This window comes from Micromys minutus (genome assembly GCF_963924665.1).
Source record: "Micromys minutus genome assembly, chromosome: 4".
In the NCBI taxonomy this organism is placed as follows: domain Eukaryota; kingdom Metazoa; phylum Chordata; class Mammalia; order Rodentia; family Muridae; genus Micromys; species Micromys minutus.
This window is the reverse complement of record NC_137973.1, coordinates 70,338,936-70,365,039: the sequence shown is the minus strand read 5'-3', so window position 1 is coordinate 70,365,039 and position 26,104 is coordinate 70,338,936. Positions and strand designations below refer to the sequence as shown.

General features: G+C 39.0%; 1 protein-coding gene across 1 annotated transcript in view; it reads right to left on the bottom strand.

The window, feature by feature from the left end:
• Window positions 1-21,795, bottom strand: part of STPG2 (sperm tail PG-rich repeat containing 2) — a gene marked incomplete at both ends in the record, with an annotated part of 424,307 nt that extends 402,512 nt beyond the window's left edge. The window contains 4 exons of the mRNA XM_080916047.1: window positions 9,744-9,908; window positions 12,450-12,575; window positions 15,978-16,090; window positions 21,687-21,795. Of these exons, the coding sequence (XP_080772173.1) occupies window positions 9,744-9,908; window positions 12,450-12,575; window positions 15,978-16,090; window positions 21,687-21,795 (513 nt within the window). The remainder of the gene's footprint in view (window positions 1-9,743; window positions 9,909-12,449; window positions 12,576-15,977; window positions 16,091-21,686) is intronic.
• Window positions 21,796-26,104: the final 4,309 nt, after the last annotated feature.

Sequence of the window (26,104 nt, the reverse complement as noted above, 5' to 3'; positions counted from 1 at the left end):
TCCAGTCCCTAAGTGTTTAAATAATCTTGAATTACTAGAGCCATTGCTACATGTTATGTAAAATCACTATAACATATAGTTTAATGACATAAAGCAGTGTATCAAATGTTCTAGGTGACTTTCTATTTAAACACAATGTAATAAATTCCCAGGTATCATTACGAACAACATCAGTGCAACAATAAATGTTAGTACTATAAAGCACAAGTTCAGTTCACACTCCCATCTGTTGTGCTTCACCTAGACTCTGAGAGTTCTATAAAGCAGACACAGGCGGACATTTTAAGGGATTTCCGGAACAGGCACCCACGGCATGTGTAAAGACCTGCAGTAGAATTCTGTTAACATTTCAGAAAGACAGAAGCGGAAGAGGGTGGCGTGTCTCTGGTAATGAATAGTTAGTGCTTTCCAGTGAGAGAGGCAACATTCAAAAGCTGTGGGGTGCTGTAACAAAACCCAGAAAGAAACCGCTGCATCTGGACACAAGAGCTGAGTGTGGGGAAATGACGATGCCAGCTGTGGTGTGGCAGTTTCTGAGATTAAAACCTTTCATCTTGGAGAAAAATGGGTTAAGACACAGTATGTTAAAGGAGATAAAACAGCAGGTGGAGGCTCATAAAAACACAGGATGAGAAAAGGCAAGAAAATCGCATGATGGTCTAACATCCCATTAAGCTCAAGAAGTAAACAGTTTGATAGCTTTGGGAAGTCACTGAAACTGAACAAACTCACTGGGTCCCTCCTTCCCCAGGTGAGTATGAGCAGAAGGGACCGCTGAGAAGCAAACAAGCTGTGCTGCCCAGAAAGGACAGTGAGGAGACAAAGCACTTAGAAGAAACAGGGTGGTAGAGCTGACTGGAGTCGCTCAGATGCTGGTAGAGCCACCTGAAAGAAGTTGTCAACGAAGCTGCCTAAGACACTCTCCAACCTGCTTAACTGCCTACAGGCTTGCAATGCATTCCAGGTGTTCAGGTGAGCTGTCAACCATGTGGGGTGAACTTTTGGTGCTGCAACTGTCTTTGAAGTGTTTCTACTCCTATCAGTAACCCCACTGGTCCACCATGTTAGACTCTAGTAGTATCTAAAAGATGCAGTTATGTTTTGGGATTTTTCCCAAATAAAGAGGAAAAACCACTTGGAAGGTAAATATGAAAACTAACTCTAGGAATCAGCTGATCCTGATGACCCAGTGACCAAAAAAACTTAAAACCAAAGCCATGACAATGCCACATACTATTTTCTGTTGCTTTACCATCAAGGTGATACTGTCCTGAAAGCCTACCTACTGCTTGAGGACGAGCTCTCATACTATCAGGATGTTCTGAGCAAAGAGCCAATGGAGAAAAGTCCTATGAGCACTAAAGCCTAAGACAAAGCAAAAGCAATGGCCAGCCCAGAGAGAAATATCTCCAGTGGTGCAACATTGCACTTTTATCTTGGGAATGACCAACATCCATCTAATGGGCCTTAAGGCCCAATTAATAGGACAGAATTAATCCATGCCTGCGACTGTACCTAGTCCACTACCCTTGGCTGGAGAAGTCATAGACCTTAGATGAGGCCTTTCTAGTGGCATTTTCCAAAATCATCACCATCACCAACACCACCACCACCATCATCACTGCTAACTATGTTACAAATGCTTTCCCCTATACCCACAAGGTATAACAAGGTATAGCTCTTACCCCATTTCAAAATGTTGTTTTGCAGCAGATAGGGAGAATACAGAGATCCTCGGCTCTATAAGCAGAGAATAAATGATTGCAGGGAGTATGGCTCAATGGATACATTTATAACATAACCCTATAGCTAAGACTCATGGAAAACCTAGGAAGAGGGGGCACAAAGATGGTAAGAGTCAGGAACCAGAATCCCTGCTACCCAACAGTGCCTTGTAGACATGACAAAATCTGAACAATATAGTTACCCACACAGTGACTACATGATGACAACAGGTGCTGACAAGCCACTGTGAACAAGGAAAGTTCACAAGATCCCACCTCTAGATGAAGAGCTGCAGGCAACCAAAGCCTGCTGAGAGACAAGCTCGCAGATAGTTATCCAATCCCAGGTAGTCAGACCTAAATATGCTGAGTCATGAGAAACACTGAATGGATTCAGAAGGGAGGGTGTGTGTGTGTATGTTTGTGTGTGTGTGTGTGTGTGTGTGTGTGCATATGTGGGCTGGGGGGACATATGTGTGTGTGTGTGCATGTATGTGTGGGCTTAGGGGATCATGTGGGGGACATGCATGTGTGGTGTGTGTGTGTGTGTGTGTGTGTGTGTGTGTGTGTGTGTGTGGGTGTTTGCGTGTGTATCAATAACAAAGAGCATGTTGTGAATGTGAGAGCCATTGAGTGGAACAGAGTCAGGAGAAGTTAGAAGAGAGAGAGCAAAGGTTTGAAAAGATGTGAATATAATACTTGTGCATTAAATACTCAAAAACTTATAATAAAAATTAACTTTTTTTTAACATTGACAAAAAATAAATGTTGAAAGGGGGCAGGCACTCCTTCAATCCCAGGACTCAGGAGCCAAAGGTAAGTGAATGTTTATGAGTTAAACATCAGCTAAGACTAAGAAAATAAGTAATGTGTAGTAGCCCACATCTTTAGCCTGAGCACATGAGATGCAAAGATAGGCAAGTCTCTGTAAATCTGAAGTTAACCTGATCTACATCGCTAAGGAACAAGCCCACCAAGTCTATATAGTAACACTCAGTCTCAAAGTTTTATGGTTCAACCTCTGACCAATTCTAAGTCCTTTATACATGCATAAATACATATGTGAATACACACACATATGCGCACAAAATCGAACACATTAATAAAATCATTTTACTGTAAGAACAATAAAAGCTACTTTATTTGAACCACATGAACTCACAACTACTTGGTGTATTAATTTCTAGAGTACTCAGATAAATGTTCGGTGTCAAATTTAATTTCACAGGCTTAAAAACCAGAAAACAAGGGATAAAGTGATGCACGTTTGAGTCTCAATTGCATGAGCTTTTATGTTACGAATTGCTGCCAATGCCAACACCAAGGTCGCTGTCACTATGGAAAGTTATTAACAAATAAAATATGACTTAATTGAAGCAAAGTCAGCATGGAGCTGTAACACTTTCAGTGAATGCTGTAATAAAATTTGTAACAGAATTACTAACTGCCATTCTGACTGACAATTAAATGAATGGAGAGGAGACTATGTAACTTTTAACCCTCATCTTTTCAAAATTAAATATGGAAATATGTTTGCGAAGAACTGAAGTCTTGAGGTGCACCAGTTTAAGTGCTAATGGGCTGCTCAGCAGCCACTCACAGGTCAGCATCAGGGCTTCAGTTCCAACCTCTTGTCAAATCACAATCTAGAAATACATTTATTTCTAGCTGTTATTAGAAAAGAGAGAGGCTGTATTTGATCCTTCAAAATGTTATTCTAAATAAATTATATTCAGAATTTCTCTGCAGATGAACTTAGTTGAAATATATTATTTGTTTGCTAGTGTTATAAAAGAATTCTATATTTATATTTACAATATGCCTTCAGTAGACATGACTCATTCATTGGAACAATCCATAATTACCATCTATTATATTATTATGCTAATGTTTTATTATATTCCTATCTGGACACTGATTTCAAACATAGAATTATCCCCAAAAGGCAGAAAAGGTGCTGCAAAGAATAATCATAAATTTGGATAGGATCCGTTTGAGCATTGCTACAGTATCATTGGCACAGCGGGGTCATAATCTGTTTCCTGAAGAAGCAGGAAGAAATGCAAACAAGCCTTGGACCCAGTCTCAAACACAAGACGCAAATTCCACAAACTATCGCAATTCAATTGCATCTAAATATCACAATTCAATATTCACTAAATATTCCTGAATATTGAGAAAGAGGCCTTTAATTCATGTGTAAACCTATGTCCCCATCTTAGGCTGCCTTCCCCCAGACCCTGAGTGGTGTGTGTGGGCTTTTCACTAGCCTGACACCTGACAGCATCGTGTAAAATGCAGTCTAGCATCCCGAATTTGGCCTGCCCAGGAGTTCACACACCCCAGCACAGAGACTGGAACTCAGAGGAGCATACACATCTGCTGCATACCACAGCGAGCAGTCCACGAAGACCCACATGGAGCTCCAAATTCAGTAAAAACCATGAGTAACCCCGGGTACTAGCTCAGAAGACCCAGACCCTCCCACTTTGAAGACAGACACCCTGTATAGCCTTGGCTCTCTAGGAACTCACTCTGTAGACCCTGCCAGCCTCAAACCCAGAGATACACCTGCCAATGTCTCCCAAGTGTTGGGATTAAAGGTATGTGCCACTACCTGGCTTAGTTTTGCTTTTTAATCTTGGTGTGTCTGTATCTTCCCTTAGTGAGAAAACATATTTGCTAAATCCTGATCCAGCTTCAAGTTAAAACTGAGGTCAGGCATGTACAGTGTTCAGGCATGTACAGTACTCAGGCATGTACAGTGCTCAGGCATGTACAGTGTTCAGGCATGTACAGTACTCAGGCATGTACAGTACTCAGGCATGTACAGTGTTCAGGCATGTACAGTACTCAGGCATGTACAGTACTCAGGCATGTACAGTGTTCAGGCATGTATAGTACTCAGATATGTACAGTACTCAGGCATGTACAGTACTCAGGCATGTACAGTGCTCAAATATGTATAGTGCTCAGGCATGTACAGTGTTCAGGCATGTACAGTACTCAGGCATATACAGTGCTCAGGCATGTACAGTACTCAGATATGTACAGTACTCAGGCATGTACAGTGCTCAGGCATGTACAGTGCTCAGGCATGTACAGTGCTCGGATATGTACAGTGTTCAGGCATGTACAGTGTTCAGGCATGTACAGTACTCAGGCATGTACAGTGTTCAGGCATGTACAGTGTTCAGGCATGTACAGTACTCAGGCATGTACAGTACTCAGGCATGTACAGTGCTCAGGCATGTACAGTACTCAGGCATGTACAGTACTCAGGCATGTACAGTGCTCAGGCATGTACAGTACTCAGGCATGTACTGTGCTCAGGCATGTACAGTACTCAGGCATGTACTGTGCTCTGGCATGTACTGAACTTGCAGGAAGTTTTGCTACTCTGCGTTGTTCTACTTCTGTAACTGCGGCTCTCTGTTTCCAATCAAATAGAAACACCAAGGTGACACAAGTATGTCCTACTCTTATTAAAGTTTATTTCCAATCATGCTTGCTAACAGCCATCACAGACTTCACGATGGGATGTGCCGCACTCCTGGTTTTTACCTTTATCTACCCTCTGCTCACTCGACTTGGGCCACTTCTTTAGACTTATAGTCACAGGAGCTGTGAGCCCCTAACCAGGTCTGTGTGGCTCCATAGAAACTTCACATTTAGAAAGAGCTCACCCTGTTCTCCTCTTGGATGAGCAGTCAGGTTACAACAGTGGGGTACAGAATAGCTGCCTCTGCTTCTTCTCCCAGACACCCTCTCTCAGCCCAAAAGTCCTGCCTTCCCTTTTCCGCCTAGCTATTGTCTGTCAGATCTTTATTAAGCCGAGCAGCAAACGAGTGAGGTATGTTTACAAAATACTGAGGCAGGTGATGAGCCATGAGAACAGCAATACCAAAAGTAAGCCAGTACTTAGCTCTCTACCAGTACAGCAATCAACAGTTGAAGACTACAAAGACAACCTTCACACAGTTACCCCAACAACATGACTACAAACATGGTCTGAGCACTAAAGAATTCAATCATTTATAAAGTGACTGATTGACCACTAACTTGCAATCTTTCTTTCTTTCAGGATTTATAAGACCATTGGGGGCTGAGTAATGGAATGGCCTGTAAATTTTAAGCAGAAATGTAACAGGGATAAAAATGTAAAATCCTAATATTTTTAGGCTTATTTATTTTATGTATATAAGTACACTGTCACCGTCCTTAGACACACCAGAGGAGGGCATCAGATCCCATAACAGATCCCATATTTTCTTTTATTTCTTTCCTTATCTTGTTTTAACTAAGACATTGAACAATATATTGAATAAAAGTGGAGAGAGTGGACATAGTTGTCTTATTCCATAGTTGAAAGAAAAGATTCTCAATCTCCCACCTTTTACTATGATGTAAAATATAGGTTTGTCATAGATAGCCTTTATTTAGTCATGTTCTTTTGCCTTTATTTTATGGAGCACTTGGGGAAATATGCTGACCTGGTCTTCTCTTAAGAGTTGGCAAGATTCAGTAGGGAACTGATCTAGACCATGAATTAATTTTCTTTGTTGAGAGACTGGGAAAGTATAGTACATTTGTTTTTGTTGATAGTGGTGTTTTAAATCATATTTACTGTCATAGGTCTTCTAGGTTGTCAATATCTTCTTGATTTAATCTTGATAGCTCATAAATCTAGGGATTTACTTCTTTTGCATTTTCCAAATTTTCTCCTCTCTCCCTCTTTCCCTCCCTCCCTCCCTCCCTCCCTCTCTCTCTCTCTCTCTCTCTCTCTCTCTCTCTCAAGTTTTCTTTTTTTAATTTAAGTTTTCTAAGTACTCTCAAATTGTTCTCCTGACTCCATAAGAAACTATGATAACACTCTTTTCATCTCTAATCTATATGTGTGTGTGTGTGTGTGTGTGTGTGTGTGTGTGTCTGCATGTAAAAGCATGTGTATGTACCTGTGTGTCTGTGTGTATATACCATGGTGCATGTAAAAATAAGAGAAAAATATTCAGAAATTGGTTCTTTCCTTCTACCACGTGAGTTCCATGGATTAAACTCAATTTACCTACTTGATGTCAAGCACATATGCCTACTAAGCTATTTTACTAGACCCCGGATTTTTTTTTTTTTTTTTTTACTGTGAACAGTCACAGCTATAAACTTTGTTTCTAGATCTGCTTTAGCTATATCCCAAAGCTGTAAGTTGTATTGTGATAAATTGTGCTTTTACTTTACTTTGACTCTAGAAACTTTTTCTCTGCCTATTTTCTCAGTGACCCACTAACAATTCAAAAACATATCATGGAAAGGTGCTACAGGTTGTCACATTTGTGAGACTGCAACTTACCTGCAAACAGTCTTGTCTTCAGAAACGAATTAGTATTTCACTAGTAACAATGTAGACATCAGACATGAAGTCCAAAATGAAGTCTATAGTCAATTTTGCCTCCTGCTAGAATAGCACTTCAAAACCTATGGGCAATGCTTTAAATATTCTCAAGATTATGCCTGGTGTGGTGGCTAATGCATTTAATCCTAGCAGATGGATCCCTGAGTTCAAGACCAGCCTGGTCTACAGAGTGAGTTCTGAGATAGTTAGGGCTACACAAAGTAACCCTGTGTTGAAAATAATAATAATCTCAAGATTATTTTCCTTTGTAATGCTCAGTTATCCATCTTAAACCCATTCTTTTATTACATCATAGGATTAGAATAAGTAAAGATATTGGGGTAATGAGAGCCTGCACTAAAAAAAAACAGGCATCATTGAGACAATGAAGTCAGAAAACCAACATTTGATTAATGTAACACTAAAACATTCAAGTGTCATTAGTAGGTGATAAAACCAGCAGCTGAAGAAAGTTCTCTAGTGAGTCTAACAAGAACTAGAGCTTTGAAGCACCTCTCCAAAATTCAAATTTCTAGGAAATAAAATCAGAAGGTAGCACCATTACTTTGCTGTCAGAAGGCATCTAGGAAAGGTGACGGCATACTTGTGACTTTTCTGAAGATGGCCCACCATTTCACATGGTCAGCCACAGGTGAGCTCTGAGAATGCAGGGTCCTTAGAGACTCCATCCCAGGATTGCTTCACGCTGCTGATAGGCCTCTCCTGTCACTATTGCATAGCCTAATGATTCCTGAGCATCAGCCCATCGTATTGGGCAGATTTTCTGCTGATCATCATGAGGATGTAGTCACATGTAGTAATGCTGTGTAGACAAATTGATGATTTCATAATTTCTAATCATGATTTTATAGAATCCCTAAATTTAAACAAGTAATTTCAAGCCCTCTATAAAATATTAGCTACAATAGAGCTCTGTAAGCCTTCATGTGTCATGGGCTAATTGTGCTAAAAAAAAGAAAGCAATCTTGGAACAAATTTACAATCAGGAAGAACATTCCTTCTAGGTTAGATGTGAGACCATTATCTAGCAACTAAAAGTCTTAAACTGGAAAGGCGTAATTTATTGTAGGTGCAAAAGCAAAAATTAAAATGTTCACTAGTTTATCTGTACAAAACTTCAAAATAATAAGACACAAAACAGATGATTTGTCTCTTGACAAAACTGTGCTAACTTGTAACAACCTAAAAATTATTGCTTTTAACTAATAATGAACGTACAGGGGGCAGTAACAGATAATGAGTGTTTAGTCAGATATTTGTCTTAATAGAAAGACATGAAAACAACTCTTCTGTTATTCCTTAAGTCTCAGAGTTTCATGACATGAATTATTGCCCTAAATCTACTATAAACTTATTGGAACTTAAACACATCTAGAAAATGATATAATCAATTATCCTATTGTAGTGGTTCTACCTGATAGCTGTATGAGGTAATTTTTTAGAGACAGTATTAATACTGAGAAAGGCAATAAAGGTTGTTGGACCTCGGCTCCATCCACCAAATGTGTGTATGTGATAATAAACATGTTAATTTCTCTTTTTATAACCCATTGAGACCTCCTACCGAAATTGTACATATTATATTTAGATGAAGGCTATATTAGTGCCCATCCTTATTACTTCACTGTGTTTGACAATAGTTTTATAAAACAGTATACAATATTTTTTAAATTGTTAACGATTCAAAGTATCTGATACCCCCCAAACATGCCAATATGCAGATGTCTACAAACCAGATGGTTTTTTTAATGTAATTGATCCTAAACACAAAGGCATACATAAATGAATAGTATATTGGGAGCAAAGTAGTAAAACCCTCAAATGACTGACTCTTTGCCTATGTCACCCCTATGGGCTTTCCTTAAATCTAGCCTTCATTTCTGAAATCTTCCTCACTGTGATTCCTTCTAATTCTGGGTCTAATAAAAGTATAAAAATATAGTAGTGACAGAGTACTATGTAGCTTTCTTTGGAATGGAGTAAAACCATACTTTTTGTATACATTATATGTATGTATAAGTATTTATACTTTATACTTTATACTTTATACTTTATCCAATTATACTTTAATTGGATGCATGAAGCTTTGACAACTTACTTTTAAAAGTTAAGATCTCCATGAATTATCCTGATAGACTGCATTTGTTATTTCAAACAGAGAAGCTCCTTTTATTTTTTTTCACACTAATTTGTACAATAATTGGTAATTCTCAAGTCAAATTCTTTTATAAATAAAATGCCCATGGTCCTCCTTAGAAACAGTGGAAAGTCTGCAAATTCCATCTGTACACTGTGATGGAAACATCTAGTAATTGTCTCTGCTCCTTCCTCTTGGATGCAGAGGCAGATTACATACCCCAGCCTTCTAGGTACAGAAGACTGGCCATGTGGCTGAGCTCTAGCTTCCAAGCCTAAATTTGTCATTCACTCTTCTGTTCTCTTCTGCCAGCCGGACAGCAGGCATACATGCATGAGGGAAAATTCTTCAGCATGCAGCCAGTGAAAATCAACGTTCTAATTGTTACTTATAGTTACTGATGCATGCATGACGCGTATACAATAATAAACAGTCTTCTTCCAGCTGCTGTCATCAAATGTGTCATACTTACAAACTGGGGACTGTAGTACGCTGGACCTATTGTGTTGTCACTAGGAGGTGGGGTGTGCCTCATAATAGTGTCATCGTCATTGAGATGATACCCATGCGACTTTCCGGAAGAGGGAATTGAAGGAATATGAATGCTTCTGGAAACTGCGGGTGTCCTAGAAATTTTCTTAAAGCATAAAATGTTTAGGAGAAAGACATTTTATGTTATTCAAAGACAAGAAGAAAGAGAAGAACAAAATATTTTAATTTACTAAAGACTATCACTAAATACCTACTTAATAAATATATAATAACATAACTCAGAAAAGGTCTTATAAACTAAGCCGAAGGAATACATTCACATTTTAGCACATCCTGCAGACTAACATACAGATACTATTAAGGCCACTGTAAGAACTAAGGATTTACTCTTACCTTGGTCAGCCATTGATCTTGCTTTAAAAGAATACAGGTTAAATAAATAAGTAAAAACAAGGCATCCCTGCAACAACATCAGACACTGTGAGAGTGTGTGATATACAGAACAACCTTTAATTCTTTCCTTTAATCCATTTACTAACATCTCCAGCCTTCATTCCCTGAAACTCAGAACTTGTCTGTACATCACCTGTGACTTGTATACAGCACTAATGGCAGAGTCTAAAGAGCAGAAAAATGTCTGAGATAATGGTACAATGAATGGAAATCTATCAAACTCATTGATAAATATGGCATGTGTTAAATAGAAGTGCAGTAATAAAATGTATTCTTTAATTCTGAGAATAGATGTGGCAAAACTGACAATATTCAGGCAGAAGCATGGATTAGCTTTTTAAAAAAGGTTTACTTCTATGAGAAACATTTTATAATTTAAATAAAAAGAGGAAATAGTAGCATGTATTAGACAAAATAAATATGTATCAAACACAACACTGACATTAAAAGGATTTAGTTGTGTAGAAAATAGTGTGGGATTCTATTTGCTCCAGCATTTCCGGACAAATAAATGCAATGGTGTGTACACATGCCCATAGGCAGCTGTGCTACTGAAAAGCTGCCACTACCTGAAGTATTTTTCTCAGGTGATACATGGATTAGGTAGAGTAAGTGGCACTCATGAAAATAGTTACAAAATCAAAACAAGGATACACTGAAACAGCTTTCCTTCTGTTCAGTGCTCTCAAAAGGAACTCATCAAAGGTTTGCAAAACCCAGCTTTCCTTCCTCTAGCTTCCACTATGTTGCTCTCCCTTAGATGCCCCTGAGCATACCATGCCAGCGCACACTGCAACCTTGTTACTCAGGCTTTCTACAACTGCAATGCCTCTGAACACCGTGAATTCTTTAAGACCAAGGATATCATTTCTCCTATCCCCTCCAAACACTCTCTCAAGACCCCAGAATGTCATCATGGCTCTAAGATAGTATTTCATTAACTATATTGTCCTACATTTTGTTCCCTGTTAAAATTGTGACTCTTGGGGAAGGGTGATCTGCCTTCTAGGTATAAAGAATGTCTAACATTGTGTTAACATGATCGTTCGACAATGTTTGACAATGAGTAAATGAACATTTATTTTGTCCCTACATATGAAACATATCTAATATCTAAATACATGACATAAAACTCAACCTTTTCTTTGTACTAACAAAATTCAACTAAGACATTAATCCTAAAATATAAAATGTTCATTTGCAGATAACTGTTTAAATAGCATTAATTTGAGCTATGTTAAAAAACAGTTTGCCAGGCAGTGTTGGCACATGCCTTTAATCCCACAGAGGCAGAAGCCAGCCTGCTTTACAGAGCAAGTTTCAGCACAGTAGGGCTACACAGAGACACCCTGTCTCACAAAACAACTTCCCCCCCCTTAATAAAACATGACCAAATCCCTATTAAATATTACTTATTTCGATAGTGTCGGGCTTTGGTGTGAAAGTAACTGCACTCCATAACTAGAATGTATATTCCAATCCTACACTTCAAGGGCCATCTCCACATCAGTCTCCCCCTGGCTCCTTTAAATCTTCTGCAATGTAATAGTCCCTTAAATCCCTAAAGCATCTCGATTCATGATCATTCATCTACCACTTCTCAAAGCTTGTCTTTAAACAGCAACTACCTCTGTCCTCCATAGAAACTGTTGGCTTTCTTCCTTCAGAAATCATGTTTTGTTCTGTGTGGTTCTAGAGCTAGAACTCAGGACCTCACAGAGGCTCAGCAAATGTTCGCCAACAGCAGGCTACACCTGCAGCCCAGGAATCATCCTGATGCCACTGTTTGTTAACAGTATTTACACACAATCACTAAAAGTCAGCAGGTTTTTAAATCTTCCTACTTCCTACTCACTGGTCACACTGTGGCTACAGAATAATCAAGACGACCAGAACCCACAGATACAGCTCAATGGTTAGGCATTTATCTAGCACACACAAAGCCCTGGATCCAATCTCTAGGACCATAAAATAAACAAGAATAAAAATTAAATATAATGTTTATATAGTTAAAAACTAATGTTCATAAGAGTATTTAATATCCACCAAATTATAAAATAGCTACAATATGAATAGTAAGAAGATACCAAGCTTTGTAGTAAGGCTTTTTTTCTTAAACATTCTCAACATCAAGCACTCTGCTTAGGATTTCTTTTTTATTTTATCTAAAAGAACTGTCATTAGAAGCCATTTAAAAAGTGACATACTGCAGATGTTCTTTAGCTTATAGTACCTGTCTGATTGTGATACATAATGTCCCACAAGGCCAGTCATAGCTTGCAGGTCCGGGACCATCCGAAATAAATTTCTTAAATCGCTTCTCTCGGTTTTGCAGACTACAGCCTCCTTTTATTTTATACTAAATTGGATGTAAAAAAAATCATTTAGTAATTCAATAAGTACTTCATGATTCCTATTTTATAATTATAAGATATTATCAACAAATAGTTTTGAAATAGAATCTGAGAAAGTTAAGACCCCAAGTTCTTCTAAGAAGATACTGAAATAATAATTATAATTATCAGTTATGACTCTAAGCTCAGACCAAAATCTATCATAGTTCAGAGTATTCTAAGGGAGTACAAAAAAAAGGGGGTGGGGATTAAAGTCAGGATTTTCCAAACCTCCCAAGTAGAGTTAGACTGTGCTGCACATGGTTGGAAAAAACGGACACTTAGGAATTGAATTTTCAGACTATTTTAGTAACAAGTCTGGCCTTCTGTGCTGGCTAGTTTTACCTGAACTTGACAAAAGCTATAGTCACTGAAAAGAGAGAACCTCACCTGAGAAATGGCAGTGGACAAACCTGCTCTGCATTCTCTTAATTAGTGATCTAAGGGGGAGGGGCCAGCCCATTCCGGGGAGAGGAACATCTCTGGGCTGGTGATCCTGTCTGTATTCTATAAGAAGGCAGAATGAGCAAGCCATAAGGAGCAGCCAGTAAGAAGTGCTCCTCAGTGCTTTCAGCATCAACTCCTGCTTCCAAGTTCCTGTCCTTCCAAGATGAACAGTAATGTGTAAGTGCAAGCCAAACAAACCCTTTCTTCCCTAAGCTGCTTTGGTTCATGTTTGGTCACAGCCACAGTGACCCAAAGACACACACTGGTACCAAGCTAGTGAGACAACTGCTGTGACAGACAACAGTCATCGTGTTTGCAGGAGGGTAGTGGAAGGACTTTGGAACTTTAGACTACAGAATCCATTGCATGTCCAAAGCTTGGTGAGCTGCTGTGGATGGTAATTGTTGAGAGAAATGCAGATGACGGAAGCCTGGCTTGTGAAACTTCAGCAGGAAGTTTGGGAGTCCCTTAAAGATTCTAATGAGGCCATTTGCCATTTTGAATTAAGAATCTGGGGTTCTTGTTAGCTGAGGCTGAAGAATCAGCTGTGATTAACAAGAGACCAACACCACTAAAGTGAACCTCTTGATTTTCTATGAGAACTGATCTTGGTTAGCTAGAGCTGAAAAATTGGTGGTGATTAAGAGACCAGCCACACTGAGGTGAACTCAGGGACAACACACAGAATCTGTGTTCTGGGATGACCAAAGCTGTACCTATTGCTGGCAAGTGGTAGTGGATTTGAAGTCATAAGAGTCATGAAAGCAGCTGAGGCTTGATGCTCAGGCCAGAAGCCATTGGTGCAGGCTCATTAGCAATTGAAGTCCCAGCATCAAAAGGATCATGCAGAGAATTGAGGCTTGCCACCTTGGAGAGATCCCAGGACATGGTATTGGTAAAAGTGCAGCCCCTTTGCAGCAGAAGACTCCAACATTTTAGAGATGTTGGAATCATGGGTTGAACACCAAGGACAGCCACAGCCATGGTGTGAAGCTAGATGGGTCTCAGATACAAGCTGTGTAAGCTGTAAAGAGTGGAAACAGAAAAGTAATTCAGGCTCTCAGTTACCTGAGATGTAGTCTGCTGGATTTTTTCATATGTATGGTATTTTGCCTGCATATATGTATGTGAGAGACTTTGAATTTTTAAAGAGAATAATTTCAAAGTGTTTGAATTGGTAAAAGAATTAGTTTACAAAACATCTTTTATTGTGATGTTGATATTATTGCATGATCATGGGAGAGAAAAGAAAGGTTGTAGCTTAACAATGATGTGTTTGTGTGTCAAGCTGACAAGGAGTCAGTTGTGCTGGCTACTTTTATATTAACTCGACACAAGCTACAATCAGCTGAGAAGAGGGAAATGCAATTGAGAAAAGAAGAGGGGAATGCAGGTCATATGACCTGGCTATACAAAACACTGTGGGACATTTTTTTAATTAGGGATTGTTGTAGGAGGGTCTAGCCCATTTTGAGTGTATGTTGGGAGGGGCACACCCCTAGGCAGCGGCAAAACAAGCAACAGGGAGCAAACCAGACAACAGCATCCTCCAGGCATCTGCTATGTCCTGATTCCAGAGCTGACTTCCTTCACTGATGAACAGTTATGTGTAAATGTAACCCAAATAAGCCCTGTTCTCCCCAAGTTGTTTAGGTCATGGAGTTTTACCACGTCTATAACAATCTCACCTAAAACACTTCCCAAGCTTGCGCATGAATAGGCATTTTTATAAAGCACACGTTGATCATTTACAGAGAACTTTATACAGGCTTTTTAGATTATCAGCTTTCTGCTTATCTCAGTCTTATGAACTGCTGATTCATAGAGCATACAAGAAGGAATCTTCCATGGCTCATCATACTACAAACATGAATTCTCCAGAACCAGAAAATTACCAACAAAATAATGGTGCATTTGTCCCAAGAAAATCCCAAAAATTATAAAAATTATATTCATGTAATGAAGATACTGCAGTGTCTTCCGAATAAGCATATTTCTGATTATGAATAAGGTAATTTTATTTTGGTCACAGACCTTTGAGGTTATCCAAAAACAGAAAACAAATGAGACATGACAATATAAAATGCAATATTAAAGTACAGCACACACACACACACACACACACACACACACACACACACACATACACACACACAAACCTTACTCTACTACCTACATATCATGACCATTTGTACAATTTTCAGACATCAAAATTTATTCAAGAGTCCCATTCTGCTACTCTTGTGACCCACTGAAACACACAACCATGTTTTATACCATACAGCAGATATAGAATAATGTCTTAATTAGGGTTTTACCCCTGTGAACAGACACCATGACCAAGGCAACTCTCATAAGGAAAACATTTAATTGGGGCTGGTTTACAGGTTCAGAGGTTCAGTCAATTATCATCAAGGCAGGAACATGGCAGCATCCAAGCAGGCATGGGGCAGCAGGAGCTGAGAGTTCTACATCTTCATCTGAAGGCCTCTAAGAAAAGACTGACTTCCAGGCAGCTAGGGCTAGGGTAATAAAGCCCACGCCCATAGTGACACACCTACTCCAACAAGGCCACAGCTCCAAATAGTGCCACTCCCTTGCCCAACCATACACAACCTATCACAAATAATGAAAAGCACTCAGGCAATCAACAGCAAGTGCTTTTACATTCTATTATTTGAATTATGAAACCACAGATTTAAAAGAGAAACATATGGGGGGAGGGAAATAAAATACAGAAAGTGGCACATTATTATTTATTATTGAGACAAGAAATGCCCTGTTTTTGTCTGATTTTATTGGTGTTTCAATCTAAGATTAGTCTTGAACTGCAATACTGGGGTTACAAATGTGGGCCACTGCATCTGGTTAAGAAAACACAACTGTCATTAACTCAGCCAATTATAACGTTATACACACACCTGTGCTTGTGATACGTTGTAGTGTGCTGGACCTGGAACAGCTTTTCCAGGGTCAGAGGAGACAACATAAGCACTTTTTTTGGAACTCAAAGAAAGAAATGGTGCATAGCAACCTATAAAAAAAATCAGTTCATTGATACATAAATTAGATCAGGAAGATTTCTGAGAAAAAATTTTTAGAACATATATGATCATTTAGTAGACCCAAATTAAAACTATATTTTCGGGACTAAGAGCTATTCGTACAAGTTATAACATTTTTTAAATCCTCATGTAAGATAACAAGTTCTATTATTATCTATTAAATATGAGACCCTATAGGAGTGAACTTACTAAACTACAACAAGAATTATAATCCCTTCCGTGTGTGTGTGTGTGTGTGTGTGTGTGTGTGTGTGTGTGTGTGTGAATTTGTTATCCATATGTATACATATCTGTGTCTAGGTGTGCTGACACCTAGTGTTACACATAAGTGTATAAAGCCAGAGGTCAATATCAGGTGCCATCTCCCACGCCTTTCCAGCTTACTCTCTATGACGGCCTCTCATTGATCCTGGGACTGTTCAAAATGACTAGACTAGCTTGCCAGTGTATCCCCTACTCCACTCCCTGGCCCTGACCTACCCCTGCACTGGGATTACAGAACCGCACACTGTAGCCACTGAGCCACTTCTCCAGCCTTTTTCCTCTTCTAATCACATGTGACAGTTATATTTGGCTGATAAAACACTTTATCTACCAAAGACCACTGCTTTGTGATTTTAAATAGCAAATATTATGTGTGTGTGATATTACATATGTAAATAAAGTTGTAGACATTGCTAAGGATGTATCTGAGTGAATGAGCACCTACCCATGACGTACCAAGTGGGGGGTGGAGAAAGAACTAAGATGGAGAGAATTTAAAACAGATTGACAAGTTATTGATGACGCTTTGACACATAGTTGGTGCTCAATATTTCTTGATTGCCTAATTCTAAACAAAAGTTTGCAAATTCATTATATAAACTTCATTGGAACAAGCAATCACTGTACTAGACAAATTTGGATAGCAAATTTGCGTAGGCTACTAAATTCATTTTAAGAAGATAAAAATGATATTATAATATATCCATTATTCATATTATTGATGTTAGAGTATATAAAAGATATGTTTAAACTCTGTATATAAAAATGGGCAATAAAAAAGAAGTCTAGTACTCATAAAATCTTCACTGGACTTGTTCAAAATTAATCGCATCGAATCTTCTGCTACAGAGCTCAAGTACACATGGAGTTATGGATACAAGAAAATACACAAAAAATGGAAACAACTGCAATGATAATTTCCACACAGAAAAGTCCTCTTCTGCTTTATTTGTAGGTGTGTACTAATGTTTACATGCTTCTCAGAATTTTCAGCTTTTCCCTGAACACTGGATCTCAAGTGCTAAAACTAGAGTAATTCCATACACCAGTACAGGATGGTTGATGACATATGATAATATTCTGCTGTTGGAGTGCAGTTTGGGAAGGTGTCTCTATGTGGTCAACTGTTAATTCTGTACTGGCAGAGAGTTAAGGACTGGCAGGATCTTGGTATTGTTGTTTCTATCACCCATCCTCTGTCTCATATTTTGTAAATATTGGTTCTTCCTTACCTGCAGAGGGATGGACCAGGGCAGAGCAGAATAGAACTAGTCACATGGTGCGTATAATGGCAGGATTAATGTGGTTAGCAGAGCTGGGAGATTGCCCTGGCTAAAAGACTTGAGCTTTAAAATATTTTTAAAGCCTGTGTTGTTAGTTATATCACTGGCAGGTATAAGATAGTCTCGTAATATTCTTCACAATCAACAATAAAGAATAACTGGTTTCTATATCATATATTTTGTTAGTCACTCAAAATGCTGAATATTTTGTATCCTATATTATGTAATCTATAAGCCTGCATGATGAAGAAAGTACAAATAAGACAAAAGCCTGATTTCAAATGATGAGAAATTAAGACAATAATCGTACCAGCTATGCGCCGACATCTACGTTACAAAATGTAAAACAGGGCTTCGGGAAATTCACATTGCTAGTGTTTGATGTGGGCATATAAATAAGCTGACATAGGAAGTGGCACCTTATAGTGATAAATCAAACTGACAGAAAAGAGAAATTAAGAGCATGGGAGAAGAAAAGATTTAAAAGGAATGAGTTCTGTTTGGGATATATTGAGTTTGATGCGCCAACATCAAAAGATAAATCAAACTGGCACAAAGCAATAAAAGCCCATCCAGCAAAAGAAGGTGTCCAGTATGTGATGAAAAGACAAGTTATACAGGCACAATGGCAGCCACAAAGCAAAGAGCATTCTTCACATATAAAACAATATGGTCATTGAAACAGGCATTCATCAGCAAGGACACCAGTCTGCACAGCAATCACATACACATTACTTATCTAAACCTATGTCCTAACTGCACTCCCTGATATATGCATTCCCTATATTCTCACTAGCTAGTACACATATAGGTGCATCTATAGGACCACTGATAATCTCCTTCTACCCTGCTCTGGCAGCAGATAAAATTGCTCCTTCAAAGAAGAAATATACAAAAGAAAATATTTAGGAAATGCTGTTGTCCAGATTAGTTGGCTAATATGTATTCCATATAGACACCTAGCACAGAGCTAATGCTGAGTGCTGTTTTGTACATTTTGTAAGTACATTTAAAAAGTAATGAAATACTCAGGATGCCATACCAGGATAGACGCATATTTTTAAAAGAAAATGTTTTCTCATGTGATAAGATGGTATGTAGATGCTTTTATACTAGGCTACCTGTCCTTAGGGAAATTCTGCTTTGGGAAGGCATGCTTCCTTCTCAGGTTAGTTGTAAGAAAGCAAGACACAGCTCTTTTTTCTCTTTCCTACTCACAAAACCATAGCAGCTCAGTCCTGATCCACTCAGGTGGCAAATCTTAGATGGTTTACTCCTGATTAAATGACTCTAAAGCCAAGGTATCAATTAGGAGATTAAATAGAGCTTATTGGGGAAAGTGCAGAACTAGTATAGTGAAGGTCTGACTAAGAAAGATAAAGAGGAAAAAGAAAAAGATTAGGTTAAGAATATTATAACATTACAAAATCTGTTTCCCTTGTGAGGATTGCTGTAACAATTAAGTTATACAAGGACCCACCATCTCTCCTTCCCACATCACACTCTTAACATTAATACTTGATCTTTCATTGAAATAGTATGGACACCCTGCACAGCCCAGAAACTACCCATTATTAAGATGCATGAGAAAGCACAGTAGCTGCCTTTAAATTACCTCACCGAGAAATCTAGCAGAGAAATGCACACGAAGACCTGCCCCATTCATTATAAACATGTTGTCCTGAAGAGCCTGCATGCACAAATTCCCAAGCACAGAATTTTTTAATTTACCTCAAAGGTGAACAAAGTGCAATCCTTTAAGTCAGTATATGGAGCTGGCTTCACCCTACATATTCATGAAAGTTATAAGGTTTTGGAGAAGGTTTGTGTGTGTGTGTGTGTGTGTGTGTGTGTGTGTGTGTGTGTGTGTGTACACATGGAAGACAGATGACAACTTGCAAGAGGCAGTTATTAAGCTCAAGTCACCAAATTTGGCAGTCGGTGCCTTTACCCATTGAGCCATATCACCCACCCCATAGGAACTCTCAATGTGGCCCATGACTACAGCATTTACTACTAAATATTTTTCACTAAGAATATTTTGTTACTGGACTGAAAACTAAGAATGGAGTAAATATTGTGGTTACAGCTCCCAAGTAGTTTACATTTTAGTGAAACTTTCATATCTAATTCACACACACACACACACACACACACACACACACACACACAAACAAACAAACACACACACACTTGAATCAAATTGCTACCCAAAAAGTCACCAAAAGTCAGAAGGAAGGGGGAAAGGAAGAATAGTCAGAGAATTTTATTTCATTGGATATCAAGAATAAACAGGAACAAGCCAGGTGAGTGGAGGAGGGACACGGAACATACTGGGCACACATATTAGCAGGCACAAAAGCACTAAAGCGACAAGAGAACGATCTTAAGAATATTATCCAGTTATTATCAAGTGTAGGAGCAGGCACATGGTTTGGAAGATCAGATTAAATGGAACTCGGGACCAAGGATGATAACATAAAGAATTCTACTGCCATTGAAGAGTTCAGATTCTTAACCCTACTGTTACTAAAGTATGCTTTTGTTTTTTAAGTAATGTATGTTTTTTTAAAACATATTACTATACACAAAGTGAAAGATAAATTAAGACACTGAGACAGAAACAACACTCTACTGATTTGAGAAAAAAAATAATTAGGACTTGTATTAAGTTTGGGTAGTTATCAAGAGAGGGGAAGAATTTCTGAGAGATTGTGAACATATAACCAATGGTCTTAAAGGCCAAGAAAAATGGCCAGGCAAAAGAAGCAAGCTGGAGTTCTTAAGCTCAGACCAGCCATGCATGGATGTCCATAAAAGTGTCTGACAATGATGCAGAATTTGTGCCAGTAGAAAACTGAAAAGCATAAACCATTTCTATCTATAAGGAATTTTATTTTGGAGTGACTGAATATAAATATGGCATGAATATTGTTATAAATATGAATAAGAAAGTACAATGAGCAAAGCAACCAGAAAAAAAAAGATGTAAAGTTCAGTATCTTTTAATTTTAGCTATGCACAATTAATAGAAAAGAAAGAAATGCTTCCTTGCTCTGGCACTGAATCATGTGTCAGATACTGAGCAACAGAAAAAAACAAAAAACAAAAAAAAAAAAAAAAACAGAAAGAAAAAAAAAGTGGTCAGCTATACCAAAATAAAGGACAAAAAGCATCATAGGTATGCAGAAGCTTCATAGGTGTGCCCCTTGTAGATGGTCACAGGAAAACACTAAGATACTGTGGAATAAATGCGACAGTAGTCGGTGTAGGTACCAAAAATGCGGAGGATACCAAAAAGATGCAAAATTTGAGATCTGAAACACAGGAAGAATTTTACTATGTCCAGAGAAACTTCAACCATAAGAGAGCAGGGATGTAAACAGAGTACTTACTCCTTTAAGTGGAGTGGGGAGGTATTTTATATCTACTGGAAAATGCAGGTTTACAAAAGAAACCACTATAATTTGGGTGGTATTAATCTCAAAATTAAATCAGAACTTTAAAAGCAGAGAGCAGATTAGAAATACTTATTAAAATTTGGACCTAATTCACAAACTGGAAAAAAAAAATGAGAAAAGTAATTGGCTGCTTAAATTACCAGTCCCTAGGCCACCTCTGAGACTATAACTTTTCACAGAATGCAGAGTTGTTCTCAGTAAGTATAAAGCCAGGGATGGTCAATCACAGGTAATTTCACTTTTAAGGGAACAAACGGGGGCGGGGGGGGGGGGACGTATCTGTAAGTGATAATACAAAATAGAAATGTTAAAAAAAAAAAAAAAAAAACTGCATCGTAATAAACAAATCTGATTCAAGTGTGTGCAGAAGTAAGTCCACAGCTTGTATTTCGCAGTCAACAAAGCCAAGGAATCAAAACCGTAGTTCTGGTATTGTTTCTGCCTGCAACATTTTGTTACATTTCTGAAACGTGGTCCCTTTTGACTTTGTGTTTAACTTGTACCGGTAGGCTGAAGGCGGGCCGTCTGTCACCGGAAGCTGGCCATCAGCATCTTACCTGTGGCCGGCTGCTTAGGAAAAGGTACCTGGTAGGTCCCAGGACCCACGTGCTCCTCGGTGCTGCCGCGGTTGGCCAAGTCCAGCCAGCGGGGAGCACGGTCGTACATAGTGATGAGGGGCGGGGCGCACGGGGCCGGAAACCTGACAGGCGCTCACAGGAGGCCTGCCTCGTGGAAGTAGTGTGCGAGCTACATGCTGACTGACTCAGCGGCGTCGGCTTTCTCCCAGGTCCTCTGGCACAGAGGCAAAGTGGAGAGGACAGTGGCCATAGTCGCCGACTGCCAGCGTTCAATCGCGCGCCACTCCAGAGAAGAGGCTTAGCTGCCAGAGCTTCCGGCTCTGGCTCCGCCTATTCCTCTCCTCCCGGAAGCCTTGGAAGGGCGGAGGCGGGAAGAACTCTGGCCCGTAGGTGCATTTCCGGTCCAGGCCTCGGAGCATTTCCGGCCGGGCGCTCAGACCTGCTGCGGACTTGTGGAGTCTCGCGGTGCTCGGGCAGGGCGGTGCGGCGCCTCAGCTCACCTGCTCGGTTGCTTCTTGTCCCAGCCTACCTTCGCTAAGCAGAAAGGCCCTAGGAACGCGTTAGGAGGGGAATTAATTTGACCCTGATTTGCTCTCCTTATAAATCAGGGCCACTGGAAAGACCCAGGAGGGAAAAAATAGAAAATCTTGGGAACCCGAAACAGGGTTTGGGATCAGCAAGGCCGCCCTTCACTCCTGTCACTTAGGCATTCTCGGAATAAAGTCACTTCTGATTCTGACCCGCAGGCAATCAAATTTCTAAAGGGAACCTGGAAGTGCAGAGGGTCGAGGGGGATGATAAGAAACGGGAACATCGGAAAAGGGAAATGATGCAAGTCAATAGCACGGGCTGAAAACTGCTTCTGGTTTTGGATACTGATAAATGGCAAAAATTGTCTACAAAGTAAGGTGAAGACATCGAAAAAGCCCAAGCCGTCATTGGGCCACTTAATCTTTCAGCTGGGAATATCAGAATCCATCTCTGTATGTGTTTGGTTGTTTGTCCGTTAAGAAATCTACACAGCTTCTAAGCATCCTTAAAGGCTTAGGCCATTAGTTCTTAATCTTTCTAATGCTGCAACCATTTTTAATACAGTTCCTCAAGTTGTGATGGCCCCCGCCATAAAATTATTTTCATTGCTACTTCGTAACTATTTTTGCTACTGTTAGAAATTATAATGTAAGTTTTTTTGGAGATAGAAGTTTCCCAAAGAGGTTGTGACTCACAAGTTGAGAACTGCTGACTTAGGCAATCCTTCCATGGCCCTGCCTTACCCACAAAAAAGCTACAATGCCTCAGTTTGTCCCCAATACAAACTTAAACATTTAAATTCTGTAATTCTTAGTTTGCTACTTAGTTCTGGATTAATTTGCCATCTGTGTTAGAATAAAAAATGTATGGTTCCTACTAAACTTTTGATATCTTCCACTAAACAGCTGAATCATTACTTACTTGAAAAGTACTTACTAGTAAATGTTTAGTTCTCTTACTCTTGGAAGTTCACCTGGATACAAATAAAACTAACGTCCCTGTCCCTGGTGGGACATGAGTTGCCCAAGAAGTGCCAAGCAAGATAGAACGATGGGAATATTACAGCACTTGAAAAGCGAATCTTCATTGTGATTAATTGTTAAACTTTCCTGTAAACTTTAGTGCTTCCTACATTCTTATAAAACTCATAATAAGTATCTGGGAACTTCTAGAACCTTATAATTCTGTAATGCCTGGTCTCCAAGAATTCTACATTCTTGTAAAGTCTTTATTTTTTGCATAGAAATTACTGTGTCTGGTCCTCACTGTACATTTCAAGCAAAAGGTTTTTTTTCTTATGGTTCAATATCCAGAGTGCTATCCAGCATTTGAGGATTAAAACATACTTTTAAATAAGAAAGTAAGTATTTTCAAAGACTCTCATTATAATGTTTGTGAACAGTCCTTATTGAGTATGCCACTTTAAAAATATTAATTATAATTATTCCTAAGCACAAAATAAATAATTGGTTCAACCTTTCACAGTGCCTAAATTAAATATGTTTAAGGCTGATTAGCAACACTGTAATTGACCACTTCCATGGTGTTAGGAAGAGCTGTTTGGACTAAAATTTATCTGAACTTAGAATTTATGTTCCTTTCCATTTGTACCTACTCGGTCCTTTCAGAATAAACTTTTTAATGGAGTATGCAGGTGTGATGTCCCAGGCTTCAGGAAACAGAGGTGGACCTTTGTGAGTTCCAGGCCCAAGCAGGGCTGCACAGTGAGACTCTCTTCTCAATGAAATGAAAAGGGGAACATTAGAAATGGTTCGGTAATTAAAAGCACTGGCTGCTCTCAAGGATTCCAGGACCTACATGGAGACTCACAGTCACCTGTAACTCCGGTTCTAGAGAATCAGTGCCCTCTTCCAAGCCTCTTCGAGCAACAAACATGCATGTAGTACACAGGCAAAAACATGCAGACAGAATGCTTATAGACATGACATTTAAAATACTTTTTTAAAAAATTATAAAACAAAAGGATTGTGTTAATAACAAATTCCGTGAAAGCAGTGTGATTGTTTATCAAATATGCAGTGCAGCTGTGTAGTGAAGAAATGTACAGGTTAATTATCCGTTGTAGAATTTTGATGATTAATTAAAAAGTATGATATAACAAGTGAATGAAAGCAGAGAATTCTGCCTTAAATAGTGAGTGAATACTTTATAGTGTAATATGTCAAAGTGATTTTGAAGATAATTTTATTTAGTGTTGTTGTTGTTGTTGTTGATTTGTTTCATTTTCCTTTGTGAAACTTGATCTTGAAGTGTAACTAAGGCTGGCTTCAACTTCAAATTTCACCTTGTGTTTCCCCACTACAGTGATTATAGATATATGCTACCATATATTCCTTAACTCATTGTGACTTTATTTTTCCATTATTTGCCTATTTAGTAAAAAGGAATGAGTCATTTTACATTTACCAAAGAGAGCTAACTAAAGCCTATCAACATTGCAAGGTATGTCTTACATATTTTGTTTAATATAATATTTCATTACTCTACATTTCAGGAAATACATTTGAGAAATTACTTGTCTTTCTTTTTGTACTGTTCTTACTGAGCATCAACTCTGGGCCAAGCAGTGTGTGAGCACTTAACAGGAAGAATTCATTTCTTCCATACCAATGTAGCAAATTCTATTCATTTCTCCACTCCATACTGAAGCTCAAAGCCGTTAAATGTATTCGCCAGTATGTCATGTATTAGTGAGTGGTGGAGATGGATTCGAAGCCAGTCTGAATCCATAGCCTCATTTCATGGGTATTAAAAGGTACATAGTTCACACATGCTCTACTCTCACGGGAAATCATGACGCGCCCAGGTTTTGTTTTATTTTTTTTAAAGTTTCTTCATGTTTGATTATTCCTCTTTAAGAAGTAACTGGAGATAGTTTTTTGAGGATGGAGTGAAGGCTTCCTTATAGCACCGTACCATGACGCTCTATCACAGTGCTCTCCACACCTTGATGGTGCCTCCCTCTTAACATCATTTCATGGACCAAGAATTATCTGCTGTAGCCCCCAAGTGCTATTGGCAGCAGGCAGGAAGAGCAAAGGTGTAGTCCTCTCCCTCTGAAGAAGGCTTGATGTCTCTGTGTCTTTTACTCTCTTCTTTACCCACTTTTCCTTCTTCCATTATATTTTCTTTCTTACATATCCAGGTGTTTATTTAATACCTAATATAAGTGTCTCAGGACCACTTCATATGGACTGTGTCAAGACTTAAATCTTAAATTCTTTTTCCTCTCTAGGAACCTGAATCCTCCCCCTCTCTCTTCCTACTTCTGTTCTAAAGAACAAACTTCATCCCATAGATAAGGCTGCAAAACTCTTAGATGACTTTTCCTCCCACATGCAAACAACTGCCAAGTTCTGTTACTTCCACCTCTGCGATCTTGGTGAGATCCACCTCCTCGCCCCATTTTCACTGTCATTTTGTTGATGCTCTGAGCCCTGTTGGTTTTTTTTCTAATATCTGAAATGGAATGTCTTCCTCCAAACTCTGTCAGCTTCTCCCACACAGTGCAGCTAGGTGAACCTCACCAAGTATAGTTTGTGAACATCACTCCCCTGCTTGGAAATTTCCTGTGGCTTACCTTGAATAAAAGTAGCATTTGGGCTGTTTAAACAACCCTATTTACCTTTCTCTTCCTGTATTCCACTATTCCCCACCAACACCGTTACATATTGGTCACGGACCTCTGCATCTGATCAATGATTGCAAATGCCCTCCTGCTACTGTTCATCTAGTAACGTGAAGATCTAGGAAGCATCATTTTCTGTCCCCATAGTGCTTTGCATGGTACACTCTAACGAGTAAATTTTAATGTTTACTGAATTCATGTTTAGAAACAAAATGAA